The sequence below is a fragment of the Pezoporus flaviventris genome, unplaced genomic scaffold (genome assembly GCF_033815535.1).
Source record: "Pezoporus flaviventris isolate CSIRO_AGI_PZ_B2104156 unplaced genomic scaffold, CSIRO_AGI_Pfla_v1 ptg000129l, whole genome shotgun sequence".
Lineage (NCBI taxonomy): Eukaryota > Metazoa > Chordata > Aves > Psittaciformes > Psittacidae > Pezoporus > Pezoporus flaviventris.
Window position 1 is genome coordinate 1,830,031 of NW_026892677.1, and position 14,970 is coordinate 1,845,000.

Here is a 14,970-nt window from a genome sequence, read left to right on the forward strand (position 1 = left end):
ATATCACACACTGTGTTTTATTTATAAACACACACAAAGACACTTGCACATGCAAAGCAGTTCTTTTATTGAAGCAATTCGGGGGTATCAATAATACCACATTAACTAACGTATCGTAACACAGTAATTTTTTGGTTAGCAATGCCCTTTTCTAAAGAGACATCTATGAAAATATGATCAAACACATAAAAAAATCACTATTTCCATGTTAGGATTTACGATTCCCATACTGAAAATTTCAGCTTCTGGTGGCTGGTACTTGCAGAGAACCCTGCTTAAACCACCTCAAAAGTGAGCTTTAACATCTCCCAAGTACTGGGATCCTTTTGCTTTACACAAAAGAGAAATGCAAAAAGCTAAAGGGAGGAAATCAGACGGTAAAAGGAAACGTGATGCTGATGAAAAAGAACCTGGGATGAGCTTCTCACTATTTTTGCCCAAGTTGGGCTACTCAAACTGCCGATTTCAAACACACTTTTCATGCAGTTTGCCAGCAGCTTCTCTTCCCCCCTGCTTTTTGCATCAGTGAAAAACTCTATTCCCATCTCTCACAATCCAAAAAGAAAAGCTGGGAACAAGCAATCCAGTCCATCCCAGTGTGCTCCGTTAATGCCTGTTTAGGTGAAACCCCATTCCAGGCTCTAAAGAGGGGAGGGCAGACCCAGGCAGGGGGCTTGTGGGTTTCCCCCTTAGCATGCCAGACGCTTCCTTGTGGGGCTTGCACCTCCCGTTTGCCAGGTCCCTCCCATTCCCTTTCCCATGCTCTAATGGACATTAAAAATAGAACAAACCAGGCTTGAGATGGGAACAAAATCCATGCACAACCGGCCTGGACCGCTCTTAGTCATTCTGCTGTAAAATGTAAAACCAAGAAAGGGCAGACGAGCTGCATCCCTCAGGACACATCCTGCTTTTTTAATATAGTGGTGCCACCACACATTTCACTTTGGCTGTTGCATTATATTTCTGTGTCACTCAAATATTTACCATTCCTCTAAATTCTGCTGGGTGCTCTGAGCGCTTGTTACAAGCCAAGTATCCACGCTGCGTGTCCTGGCTGGTTAGCTGCATCAATATGCTGCCTTCTGCTGGAGCTTCTCGTGTGACGAAAGCCACTCTTTCATGAGGTTGCCTCCTCCGTAGTTGCCGCTCTGCCCGCTGCTGCAAATCACCCGGTGGCACGGGATTATAATTGGGATCTGCAGAAGAGACAAAGAGAGAAAGGGGGCGAAGGGTGAGGTGATGGGGAGAAAAGAAGCTGTGGCTGCCCCATCCCTGGCAGTGCTCAAGGCCAGGTTGGACACACGGGCTTGGAGCAAGCTGCTCCAGTGGAAGGGGTCCCTGCCCGTGGCAGGGGTTGGGGCTGGAGGAGCTCTAAGGTCCCTTCCAACCCAAACTACGATACATTAAATCCCATCTATAAGAACTTCTTTGCAAGAAGTAGATGTACCTGCCCCGCACCAGGAACCAAACCTCATTGCCCAGGGTGGGTGATGAAGCCTCATAGACCCAAATCGCACATGAGGATAGCAAGGGGGTACAGGACAACTCTTAACCATCACCCCAGGATGGAAGATGATGTATTTCAGGAAGAAAAGAACCCACTTTCAGAACTGAACTTCCCAATCTCCAGCTCCTCCTCTCGCAAAGGCACCTCTAAGGGTGCTGCAGAAAAAGTCACCGTAAGAACAAGGTGCTATTTATTATTTAACATCAAGTCAATGCAAAATGGGTTGTGGACTGTTAAAACCTACAACAGGAGAGATTTAATTCAGGAGGCCTAACCAATTTAAGAACTTATTTCCTCCTGCCTTTTCCTTTGTATCGTTTATAGCCAAATGTCACGGATTTGGAGAAACCAATGCAAGAAGTTATGTGAGAGACTGATCACAGGGAAGTACATAAATGCATTTTTTATTTTTTTTAGTACAGGTGATTATCATAGTTGAAGTACCTGCCATAAAAAATGCAATACATCATCTCTAATCACCCTGTATGTGTTTTGGTAACTGCACAGTAACTCCATTGCAATGATAGAGCTGTGAAAGCAACTCATTGAAAAGTGCAGTTTTCAGCAATTGGGGTATTTTAAGTCAAGAAGTGTGATTTAGTTTCATGTACACACACAAATTACATACTTTACACTGACTTATTTTAATCTCACTTAATAGTTATTTCAGTACAGTTCAAGCTCTGCTCATATCTGAGTCTGGGACACACAAACCCCGAACAGCTATTGGCCAGATCTATATAGATTTGGGGTTTTCTGGTGTTCTTTTGGTTTTGTTAAGTAATTTCAATAGCTGAAATTTTCAATCTCAGTCTCAGCCCACAGGCTACCCCAGCAAATGGGAACACACAGAGGTGCTTACTGTTAATCAAGGTTTAATAAAGAAATGCTTATAAATAGCTGCTGTATTTGCAGCTGGTAATGCCATAAATGAATTATGCACCCATGACAATGCCAGTGAGCACCAACAAAACCTTTACACGAGGCCATCATGTTCTTGTTCTGTGACTTTAAAGAAGTTGCTGTTTGGAAGGGTTTTTCTGGTTAGGGATTTCTCTGTCTTTAGAGTCCATATGCACAAGTTACTGCAGCCAGATTTCCTTGAGTGACAAAGCCATACCAAGCCATAGTAATACACTGTAAAAACACCTAAATGGTTAATTTCCAAGTCCTTAAAAATCAGTGTATTTTGATGGTAAGCTATAAATCTTTATGTTTTAGGTGGTGGAAGCTGTGGGGTCTTGGATGATGCCTGGGTCAGTGCAGGACCTGCTCACTAATGCAGTGGTTAAGCCACCTGCACTAAGCACGAAGAAGCTGTGGCTGCCCCATCCCTGGCAGCGTTCAAGGCCAGGCTGGATGAGGCTTGGGGGACCTTGCTCTAGTGGAAGGTGTCCATGGCAGGGGGTTGGAGCTGGATGAGCTTTAAGGTCCCTTCAACCCAAACCATTCTATGCTCTTATGAAGAAGAAGATGTGAAATAAATGCAGCTTTTCCCATTCTCAAAGAATTCCACACTGAATTTGCCCTAACACGCACAAGTGCCACTACATCACCTTCCACAGCATCGGGTGGAACAGAAAACGTGGTACAACGGCTGCATCAGGGCCGTAATTTAAAGATACTGAATATTGCTTCAGTTTGGCTTAATTGTGGTGACAATGTTCAGCCTACTAAAATAATTAAACCTGCTAAAATTTATTAGGGCCCTAAGGACATTTTAGAGGGAGTCCTACCCCAGTCTGGAGCTTTAATGCCTCAGCTACATTTAATGTAATTTTTATCAATAACCAAGCAGCTCATAATATTATAGCTCTGCTGAAATCTTCATGCTGTGAAATCTAATTCATCTAATACACGAATCCATCACTTCCACAGCCCCTACCTCAAACGCTATAAAACTTCCAAACCCATAGATTTGTCTCCAACAAAAATAACACAAAGGGGCCCTCGGATCAATAACGGAGTCCCTCTGATTTGGGCACCAGCTGAATATTTTCTCTAACTTTTGCTTTTGTTCTTCTGGGTAGAGGCCCACAAGGGAAAGAGCTTGTTTTCACTCGCAGCCTCATCAATACCTAAATCCTGGTGAACAAGTGACACTGAGAAGCTGTAATCAATAGCTCCCTGTGCGTTTTTTCTTCTGGTCAAATGGTTCAGCACTACTGACAGCCCTGACACTCAGAACATGATGCTAAATCTTTATCAACAGCCATCTGGGTGACTGGCAGAACAAGGCTGGGGCGGTCATTACCACTCGTGGCAATCTGTGAATAAACTAACTCCTCGATAATGCCTTTGTTTAGAAAAAAGGTGGGGAAAAAAACTCCCTGGGTGAGGAATCGATCGGCTCCGAGCTGCGGTTAGCGAATTCCGGCTGAGGATGGAGCGGAGGAGCTCCCATCGCTGCAGGATTCCTACTGGAGGCAATGGAATCCTGACCGTTCCATTACACTGGTGATAGGCTGGACACCTCCTGAAACAGCCAACCTGTCGAAAGCGAATCAGCCCTGATGGAGGCAGCTGAAATGCCACGGGGTAACACAGCAAGAATCGCAGTGAGCAAAAAGTCATCGGTCAGTCTGCTCGTGTCCTATTGCTTTTCTTCCCCTTCTTCCCTGACCACAGGGTGACCTAGCATGGGCCTGGGTTACTGCCAGTCACCATTAATGCACGGGTAGCTTTATGTATCCTCAACATTCCAAATCCATACTTCACAATCAGCCTGGTTTGTGTTGGAAGGGACCTTAAAGCTCCTCCAGCTCCAACGCCTGCCACGGGCAGGGACCCCTTCCACTAGAGCAGCTTGCTCCAAGCTCCTGTGTCCAACCTGGCCTTGAGCACTGCCAGGGATGGGGCAGCCACAGCTTCTCTGGGCACCCTGTGCCAGCGCCTCAGCACCCTCCCAGGGAAGAGCTTCTGCCTAAGAGCTCATCTCAGTCTCCCCTCTGGCAGGTTAAAGCCATTCCCCTTGGCCTGTCCCTACAGGCCCTTGCCCAAAGTCCCTCTCCAGCTTTCTTGCTGGCCCCACTACGTACTGGGAGGACACTATAAGGCCTGTTTAAAGCATTCTGGCTGAATAATATCCTTGATTTAGGATAGACCAGTATTAGCATCGAGCTGTAGACTTGGCCAGGCTGTAGCTTAGTAACACAATTGGAGAGAATATCAACATATGTAGCTACAACTGCTCTTAACAGACCACTGAAGACATCTTATTTAAGGCACAGAACAGTGACTCAGGATGGCCTTGGACCACTCAGCCCAACACTTACCATTTCCCATGAGTCTCCGTGATTTCTTTTTGATCCTCCTCTACCAGTCTAATGAGATTTTTACTTGAACTTTATGGGTTCCCTTTGAGGACCACAGACCTTGCAGTCACTGTGAGCCACAACAAACTATCTGAAGTTCCCCTTACAAAAGAAGAGCCAGCCTCACCATGTCCTCAGCATAAATCGAGGCAGAGGTGTCTCTCAGCTGCTGCTGGCACCTATTCCACCTTCTCATAAAGTTGAAGGTCATTGTATGAATTATGGGAAGCAACCCAGCTACAAAGGGAAACCTGTGGAATGCACGCTACTGGGATTAAAGACCAATGTCTGATTTGTAGAAGAGGGGGGGAATGTTCTGGCATTTTATGGAAGAGAGTGAGCTTAGCAACGCTATCAAGATGGTTGAGGGACAAGGCAATGCCAGGCTCTGGTTTATTTCAAATGCTCAGTTTTACTGTTATTACTATCCTCATTAAATCATGTTTGTGATTTCACCCTGTTTATAATTTATACCTTTAATCATAAGAAGCATCTCAAGGTGCTACCATACTTGTTTTGCTCTTCTACGCATCTTCCACAGTGATCATTAATTGAAGGATCAACTTGAACTCCATGCTTCCAATACGTATTCGCTATCGCCAGCGTCCCTCCCACAAACAAGAATCACTAATCTGCTGCTTAACAGTACATCCCATTTCTGCACCAATTTCAAAGCAATTGCACCTCCAATGTGGTGTTTCCTTCCCAAAGCTCGTGCTGCAGGTGCAGCAGTTGTTAACACCGCAGTTCTTTGCATTCTGCGCCGACACGTTAATGATGCTGCAGCCCGGATGACGTGTTCGGTTTAATGAACTGCTTAGTTAGATTCAGAGCTCAATATCTCATCTGATAAACAGACTGCAAGGGTGTTTATACACATACCAGCTTCCCAGGTACCCTACCATTCCGAGCTGGTAGCACATGACCACAGAAACTCGCATCGTGTCTAATGGGTTTAAGCTTCTGAGCTCAATAAAGAAGTACAACCTGATATTTTAAGCCTCTATCAGATTTTCCTATGGAACAGCTCATATAAGCAGCATAAAGCTCCGTTTTGTCAATACACCGTATTGTACTTGACAATACAAACTATTTTAATATGATGGAATGCTTTCCAATATCATCTGGTGTACATTAAGATAAGGCAATACAATGCAAACCTACAGGAAACAGTTCTCAAAGAATAACAATATAGTGTTGTGCAAAAGGATATGTAATTGCTATTGCCTAGAAATGTACCCAGCTCTGCCCTCAGGCTGCAGTGGAGCAGCAGCATCCAAAGTAGCAGTAACAGCAGGTTGTGGTGTGAAAATTCCTGCTTTTTCCCCTGTGAGGGAGGATGAAAATAGTTCTGAAAATATACAGCAAAGCTACCGCTGGCTTTTTTAAATGGGGTCCTATCTTATTATTGTTATTTCCCACCCCATTCGAAGACCGCAGTGTTTTCTGTCCCCATCAGAAGATTTTAAAGCATTTTATAGATAATAATGTATAGCTTTAGGGAGAAAGCGCTATGTTAATAGAATACCACCCCAATAGTTCATAATAGAAAGCTGATGATAAAAAAACCATAGAAATCAGGGTTGTAATGAGAACCCTGTCCATTCCAAAACATGGTTTTATCTCTACACATCTGTAGTTAATCTGTAATTTCATGCATATTCCACATGCAAACACACACACAGTCCTTTGGCACTTCAGTATGAGCACCTCACTGTGTTTTTCATGCTTCCCATATAAATCTCTACATGGTTATAAGCCATTACATGCAGGTTACCTTTGCAGGTTGATTTTATGAATGAGGTGAAATATAAAGATAATAAGTGGCACTGCAAAACCCCTTCACCTTTGTTATTTCTACAGGTAAAGCCACCTGAAAGCAGATTTTCTAACCCACTTTGCAACTACGTGTTGCAGTTTCATATGTACCTTATTAAAGAAATACTGAGAGGACTGAATGCAAAAACAACACAGGAGGTCAAAGATTACAGCAGGTATAATGCTGGAGAACAGGAGAGGAATTTGGGTATGGAAAGGCACATGTTGCTCAGGGCAAGTGGTAACGAGGGAAAATATGTTGAAGAATGGCCAAAAGGGCCACAGTGATAGTAACAGAAATCACAGATTTTTATTTCTTAGAGCCAAAGTAGCAAGGGGATGGGTAAAGACAGACACAGCAGTGTTCTCTTCACCAGCTTTTCCGTTCCTGTGCCCAGGAACGAGGTGCTGCAGCATCAGTCCCTTGTGGGATGTCTTGGGCTATCCCTGCTCCTCTATAATCACAAAAACTTGAGCCATGTGGATGTGGCTCCTGCAGTCCAAAGGCCAAAGGTTGAGGGTTTGGGGAATCAAACTGCCTCCTTCCTCCTTGTGCACCCATTCTAGCCCAGAAACCCCCCAAATTCAGGATGCGGCTGTTCTAGCAGGACATGAACCAGACATGCAAGGATATACAACCTGCTGACTCTCATCAACCTGACTCCCACTGACCAGTGTGATACAGGTGGAAAGCTAAACCAGGATAACTAAAATGGAAAGCTAACTACTAAGAAGACAAACAGAGACCAGGTATGATAAGAGACCATTTTTCCAAAATCCACAGGCCTAACCTGGAGCTCTACTCCCTCCAATTGGGTCAAATCCAGAGAACTCATGAAATCATGGAACAGTTTATGTTGGAAGGGACCTTAAAGCTCCTCCAGCTCCAACCCCTGCCACGGGCAGGGACCCCTTCCACTAGAGCAGCTTGCTCCAAGCCCCTGTGTCCAACCTGGCCTTGAACACTGCCAGGGATGGGGCAGCCACAGCTTCTCTGGGCACCCTGTGCCAGCGCCTCAGCACCCTCACAGGGAAGAGCTTCTGCCTTCTCTCCAACCTGAGCTTCCCCTCTCTCAGTTTGAACCCATTCCCCTTGTCCTATCACTACAGTCCCTGATGCAGAGTCCCTCTCCAGCATCCTTGTAGCCCCCACTTCAGATATAGGATAAAAGACTTCCCTCACCTAAGAATACATCAGAAGGTCTGAGAACAAAAATACATAGAGGCTGGTGAATTAAAAGAAGTGTTTCTCTTTCAAATCTAACACTATAAATGGTAGGGAATAAATCCCATTAAATCAGGTTGTGCATTATTGCTGATTAAAAACACTTACTGACCTTATTACGCACGGTAGACCAGTTTTCAGAGCAGATAAATTTAATCTATTGCCATTTAGCCCTTACAGCTCTCCAAATCCAGCATCTTCCATCAACTTCATCTCAGAGTTGACATGAACTTACAGGGTTGCTCCTCATGGCTCCTCCCACTGCCCTCGCTGCTCTGCTGTTGCCTGCCAGGTCTGCCAAGTGCTTGTAGGAAACGGCCTCTCCAAACTTCACGTCTCTCAACAGGGTCCACAGCACTTTGCTGGTGAAGGAATCTGCAGGGAAGACGAAGCGAGCGCTGTTTGCATGCACGGCTGAGGAAACCCAAGGTGAAAGACTCCCAAACCCCAACGCAGAGGCTCAATAACAGCTTTCCCATTTAAATGGAAACAGCCCCGACGCACTGTCCTGTGATTGTGTCCTATATTACTACATTTAAAGACATGATTATTAGAAAGAGCACTTCAAGTAACCGACCACTATAAAAAAAGGATTTAAGGCTTTGATTTTCCTATATTTTTAATTTGCTTCGAGTACAATTATCCCGTTAACTCAGACAATGTGGTTTTCCCATTAAATTGGCAGAGTATAAATTAGCATAGAGTCAAATTAAAAAGAGAAGATATAACCGGCTCTATTTGACAAAGCCCTCGCATCTCCAGCTAATTTCCAACTTCAGCTGGGACACGTGGCACAAGAAGCCCTAGAGCCAGTGGACTCCGTATTATCCTGCCTGACTGCATTTTATAGTCGAGACCCCCAAGCTACTGCTCAGCACTGCAGACATTACAAGATGTAAGGACTAGCTATGACCTTGAATATACGGCACATCCTTAATGATACGGGGCTCCGAAACAAAATATAACGTATCTTCCATGATTTCAATTTTAATTCGCCAGCAAATTGCTTCTAAGTGTTCCAATGGTTGGGATAATGAATAAGCAAATGCATTAGGACCAGCTTCCTTCTGCAACTCGGGGTTTTACCTTCCCAAGCCTTTATAAAAGGAAAGCCTGATGGATGCGTTCAGATTTCAGTTGGGTTGAACACTTACTGCTCTTCCAAGGCACTTGTAAAAGCTTTGAAGATCTAACTAGTGAATAACTTACTGAGGGAGCTGGTGAATAAAAAGAAAAGTAAAAAGGCAAAAAGGAAAGGAAAAGAGGGCCCTTCCCCCAGCCTCCTGCTCTGGCAAAGAAATAAACTGATTAAAAGCATTTTCTTCCTTTAGTTGTCAAAAAAGACATCGATTACGTTACCCAGGAACATAGTGAAATGTGATTTTGGTCTTAAAGGAAACCCATACACCATTAGGTGTGTGTTAAATAATAAAAATCACTTCTTAACTGAAGGGAATGATAATCACTCCATTGAAAAAAATCTGTTTAGTCTTTATTATAACATTAAGCAAATTAAACATCAGCATAATCCAGGTGATACGAGAAAAGGGTCATCAAAGAAATTAACTTTGTTGTTCATTAATTTACATGGATTAGTAGAGGGCAAAGAGATAGCAAATCTGCTCTAGTTTTTTATGATATAATTTCAAACTGTACACCATTTGTGGCAGTAGGGTGACTTTGGGGTTAATCAGACTGATTTGTCCTTTTAATTGCTTTCTATTCAAAGAAAATTCATTAGATAATGTTCTCTTCAAAATTCATGAATCAATTTAACTGAAGAAACCACATTAACAGCTTTGGGTTCATTAGCACAAGCAGTTGTGTTAGGAGCTGATTGCTGGGAGGGTTTCCTTAGGCAAACAGATTTTGTTTACTGTGATTCCTTCAGAAAGGTTTATTCCAAATCAAATTGTTACTTATTATTGTTTTAACCTTCTTTTCAAGCTGGCGAGATTAGTGTTAACCTCCCCTGCACAAGGGTCTCGGGGAATTATTGCCTGATGTCATCTGCTACATCAATGGAGCACAGAGACTGCACATCACTGGGGCTTCAGTCCAAAAAATCCCCCTTTTTGCCCTCATTTTGGCAAGAAACGCTATGGATTGGGATGCGATGGACCCACAACCTGAAAGCTACTGGAATAAGAGAAGTGGGTGCAGATGATGGAGCACCAAGTGGCCGCATGAGAATGGGGCACCTCCAGACACCCCCAGCAATATCATCCTTCTGCCAAGTGATGTCCAAATTACTGAGCACCTTTTAACAGGCTAAAAGAGGGACAGAGATTATCCTCTTCTGACAAGCCAGGGCAGAGATTATCCTCTTTCCAGAGCCACTGTACATTTTTCATGGGAGAATATCTAACTGTCTCTGCACCCACATAAACCACTCAAAGTTATAGTTCAAAAAAATGAAATATTTAGCAATCATGCACATCATTTTATAAATGTATCTGAAAACTCAATTTCATCCTGTAGGGAGCAAATGCATTAATTAGTTTAAGCAGCTCGAAGAGACAGTGCCAAATACTGTTATTAAACTGTCTGCAAGTGTGAGTGCCTGTAAGCATAACCTGCCCAAATTAGATGGCTGAACTTTCACCAATTTTCAGTGTGTGCCAACATTTTATGCTGTTAAATATCATTATAAAGTGCTGTAAAATATGCACATAAAAATTAACACACACAAATTCTCTCGTTACGTGGAAACACTTCATACCTCTGCGAGCTGAGGATGCCCGCGCCGTCCTGGAAAGGCAGATGCCAGCAGAGCAATGACTGAACGAAACCACACCATATGAATGTGAATATCAGAGGTTTTCTCCTTCCTCTGCAATGCACTGAGTTGGGTTTTAATGTCTCCACAGCCCTGAGGACTCATTCCACCTCCAGCTGCTGTGTACATGGCATCCAGGGACCACAGAGGTATTTGGGAGGGTTTCAGATTCAGAGTGGTTTGGGCTGGAAGGGACCTTAAAGCTCCTCCAGCTCCAACCCCTGCCACAGGCAGGGACCCCTTCCACTAGAGCAGCTTGCTCCAAGCCCCTGTGTCCAACCTGGCCTTGAACACTGCCAGGGATGGGGCAGCCACAGCTTCTCTGGGAACCCTGTGCCAGCGCCTCAGCACCCTCACAGGGAAGAGCTTCTGCCTAAGAGCTCATCTCAGTCTCCCCTCGGGCAGGTTAAAGCCATTCCCCTTGGCCTGTCCCTACAGGCCCTTGCCCAAAGCCCCTCTCCAGGTTTCCTGGAGCCCCTTTAGGCACTGGAGATGCTCTCAGGTCTCCCCAGAGCCTTCCCAGGTTGAACAACCCCTGTTTAAGAACAGGAGATGGGTGAATGACTTCTTGGATGTCTTCCTCTTGTGGACATCACCATTGCATTCCTCAGTGGTGCAAACCCCTCGTAATTGTGTGGTTCTATCAGCCCTGCCAACTGTTTGGCACATTGGAAAGCAATACCGAGACTGGATGCCAGAACTATCTGAAATTAATATTTATAGATAAATTATAAGCCCCTAAAAAGAGGGATGTACCTTGAAGCTCCTGTTAATGCCTAACCACCTCAGAGGCCACTCTCAACAGCCAGCCGGACTTTAATTCTCCATATGAATGTTACATCCGTGGGGATAAAAAGAGTGAAAATTGACTCTTTGTCTTTCTTTACTTTAATACCAGCCATATCATAACTTTTAACAGTGTAATTGAAGGTGGCAATTAGTACCAAGTGAAGTTGTATGCTGCTATCTAATAATGTGCTGCCAGGCCATTTATTGTGTTACTGAGGGTCTCAGCCTGCAGCAGAACAGGATGGGTGGGAGGAAGAGCAGAGCCATCAGCATCAGTCCCTTCCTGTCCCCTCTGTATCTCCTTCCCTAGTTCTTGGGCCAAGAGAGGTTCCAAGGATATACAGTATGATCTGACATAGTTTAATCTCTTTGGTTAAGGGGGATTAAAGCCAGACCATGTTTTCCCTTCTCCTCAAGGGGAACTAACATTCCCACCAAACCCTCACTGATTGCTGGGAACGTCAGCTTTCCTGTGGGCTTTTCTGGTTGGTGTTTTTATTTGTTTGTTAGTTTTTAGTTTTCCCCAAGGCTTTTGCAAATGCAAAGAAACAGGTTTTTATATATATATATATATATATATATAAAACAGTAAGTTATAAACTCATCCCTTCACAGCTTTTTCGCAGCCTGTCCGGGTACCACATAGACAACTTTGCTTTTACACTTACCTATTTTCACTGTTATCACTACTGGGAAAGACAAATACTCAAGCATAACACTTCAAAACTACCCCAGCTTGCGTACAGAACCGCAGTTCTCACAGCAGCATGAGCTCCCACCTAATCCTGAAAACTTAATTTGGCTCTTGAAAGAAGAGATTCATATCCAATCCAAAGAACTTTTACTGACATCAACTGTGTAAACAGTTAACACAGGCAAGGGGGCACATTTTCACCACTTTTGAACCTCCTTCACTATTGAGTGGGCCATTAAAGGCCTATTAAGCACATCACCTAAACAGCAACCGTAGAATAGTAGAGTGGTTTGGGTTGGAAAGCACCTTAACCTTAAGATCATCCAGTTCCAGCCCTCCTGCCATGGACAGGAACACTTTCCACTAGACCAACAATCTGAATAGTAACAATCACTGCTACCCTCCCCTAGACTGAGCTACCAAGTGGTACATGAAAGAGATAAATACTTGTCTAGTCTCTTAACTGTTTAATTACAGTTTGCTCTTGTTAGGAGGCAGACCAAGTAATGCTTTCCTTCTACTTCTACCATAGAGTACCCGGTATTCTACGGTATAAAATGCAATTATTAGCTGCTATTAAAGGATTTTAAAGGATACTTTAACGCTTAGGTTCATATGCTCCCTTATGAAGTTGTGGCTGTCTCATCCCGGGTGGTGTCCAAGGCCAGGCTGGACACAGGGGCTTGGAGCAAGCTACTCTAGTGGAAGGTGTCCCTGCCCGTGGCAGGGATTGGAACTGGAGGAGCTTTCAGGTCCCTTCCAGCCCAAACTAGTCTGGGATTCTGTGATTTATCTATAGATAAATAAAGGTCAACTACGATGCCCTTTGACTCCAGAACAAGCAACCATTGCATCAGACATCATTAAGTGTTCAAACACTCAAAACCCCAACCAAGCTCAGCACGTAGCACTGACAACAGTCAAGTTAACTGGCCCCTCCAATGCAGCACCTTTGGTGAACCCAAGTCCTTGCAGCAGACCCTGCAGTGCCTATTTCGACTTTGGCACAAGCCATGTCCCACCTCTTCTACTATTACCTGAATACTGCCCCACAGATACAGTTCCATGAGTAAATATTTAGCAAGATTAATAACATCAGTTCATAAATATTAGGCAGTCCATATTAAACCCAACAGAGTACAGCAGAGCATTTAACACAGCTCTGGTGTTATCTCGTGCTCTCCCACAGGTCACCACGTAGGAAAATGTGGGCTAGGGGAGTGCTTTTGTAACGCTTTTATGTATTGCCTATGCATGCCTGTGTTTGAAATGTGTAATACAATAACACAGAAACACGACTATAATTTAGAAATGTACTATATATCTGTATCACTTAAGTGACAAATGTGCCAATATGCTTTCGTCTAATACATACAGCGTTCGGGTTGGCGCACGTGGCTGAGCGATGTTAAACCCCAATTAATGGAGCTGTTTCTGATCTGTAGTTTAACACAGTATTAACCGCAGCTCCCTTCAGACTGCCGAAGGGGTTGTGGGGCCAAATTCTATCCTTAGAAGCAAGTAACTCTCCGTGGACCTCATCCAGCAGTATTTCTGCAGGTTAAACTCCCTGCAAGTCACTGGGTGTTTTACCTGAGTGGTAACTGATATTCTGACCCATTTTTTGGTGTGCAATAGCCTTGCAAGAGCAGAGTATAAATTCAGAGCTGATGGAAATGAGGAGCCTGATGCTCAGCACCAGCTCTTTACATCCCCTGCCCATGGCACACTGCAAACTTCGCCCTATTCCCACTCCCAAACTCAAACCCAAGCAAGGGTTTTATGCAAACCGACGACTCCTTAAGCATTAGCAACTTCATCTAAGCTAAATATTCCTCCCAGACTTTGAATGCCACAACAACCCCGAGCAGGCTGGGGCTGGGTTTTAGAGGCTGTGGACCGGTAAGATGGAGGAAATTGCAAAGCACTTGACAAGTCCCTCTTGGGCTACAGCACAGACCATGTCATTGCACAGCATCCCCTGCCAGGTGATTTGTGCAGCTGCTTGCAGCAGTGGTACAGTTAAATGAAGAAGCCACCTGATTATCCTCTGAGCTGTAGGTAATACACCGAGCTGCAATTGCTACAGGAGAGGAGAACAAATGCTCTGGATGAAGAGACAGGGAAAATATCAGTCTCTTCCAAGCCAACAAAACGTGGCAGCCAAGTCTTACATTGCAGAGGGGATGGAGGTAAGCATAAAAACAATTTATTTTCCTCTGACACCAGTTCCATGCTGATTCCTGAGACTCCATCCCATTTTTGTGCACAAGGATTTCCCTACCTCACTGGTACTCAGAGACCTGGGGAGCTTCCTCCTCCTCCCTCTTGGCATTATCTCCTTGCATTTTCTTTTTCACTTGCATCTACATCAATCACAGTTGGGCCCAATGATGCAAAATCAGACTATAAACAGAAGTGTCTTTATTTTGATTCTATGGTTCATCTACTGTTACCAACTTGTGATGATCTGTTCAGTAAGCAGTGAAGGGGAAGGGGAAGGTCCACCCCCCTCCTGCACCATGGCAGGTATCTCTGCACGTCTCTGCCTCTTCTAAGTCCTCTTGGATGGAAAATCACAGTTATCACAGACCGGTCTGGGTTGAAAAGGAGTTTAAAGCTCATCCAATTCCAATCCCTGCCACGGGCAGGGACCCCTTCCACTAGAGCAGCTTGCTCCAAGCCCCTGTGTCCAACCTGGCCTTGAACACTGCCAGGGATGGGGCAGCCACAGCTTCTCTGGGCACCCTGTGCCGGTGCTTAAGGTCCCTCTTGAGCTTTACTCTCCTGTTTTGATCAACCAAATTGTGTCACTGTGAATTACTGAATTAGGAAGTTCAG

At 44.4% G+C, this 14,970-nt stretch overlaps 1 protein-coding gene across 4 annotated transcripts in view; it reads right to left on the reverse strand.

Moving 5' to 3' along the window:
* Window positions 1–1,069: 1,069 nt before the first annotated feature.
* The window catches only part of MGMT (O-6-methylguanine-DNA methyltransferase), a 147,943-nt gene continuing 134,042 nt past the window's right edge, over window positions 1,070–14,970 (reverse strand). For 3 of the 4 annotated variants that reach the window (XM_061478691.1, XM_061478692.1, XM_061478693.1), the window contains 2 exons: window positions 8,103–8,242; window positions 1,070–1,199 (listed from right to left, as the gene is read on the reverse strand). In XM_061478691.1, coding sequence (XP_061334675.1) covers window positions 1,071–1,199; window positions 8,103–8,242 — 269 coding nt within the window. In that variant the 3' untranslated portion in view covers window position 1,070. Of the gene's footprint in view, window positions 1,200–6,208; window positions 6,320–8,102; window positions 8,243–14,970 lie in introns of those variants that run through there. The other variant, XM_061478694.1, reaches the window with a different exon arrangement.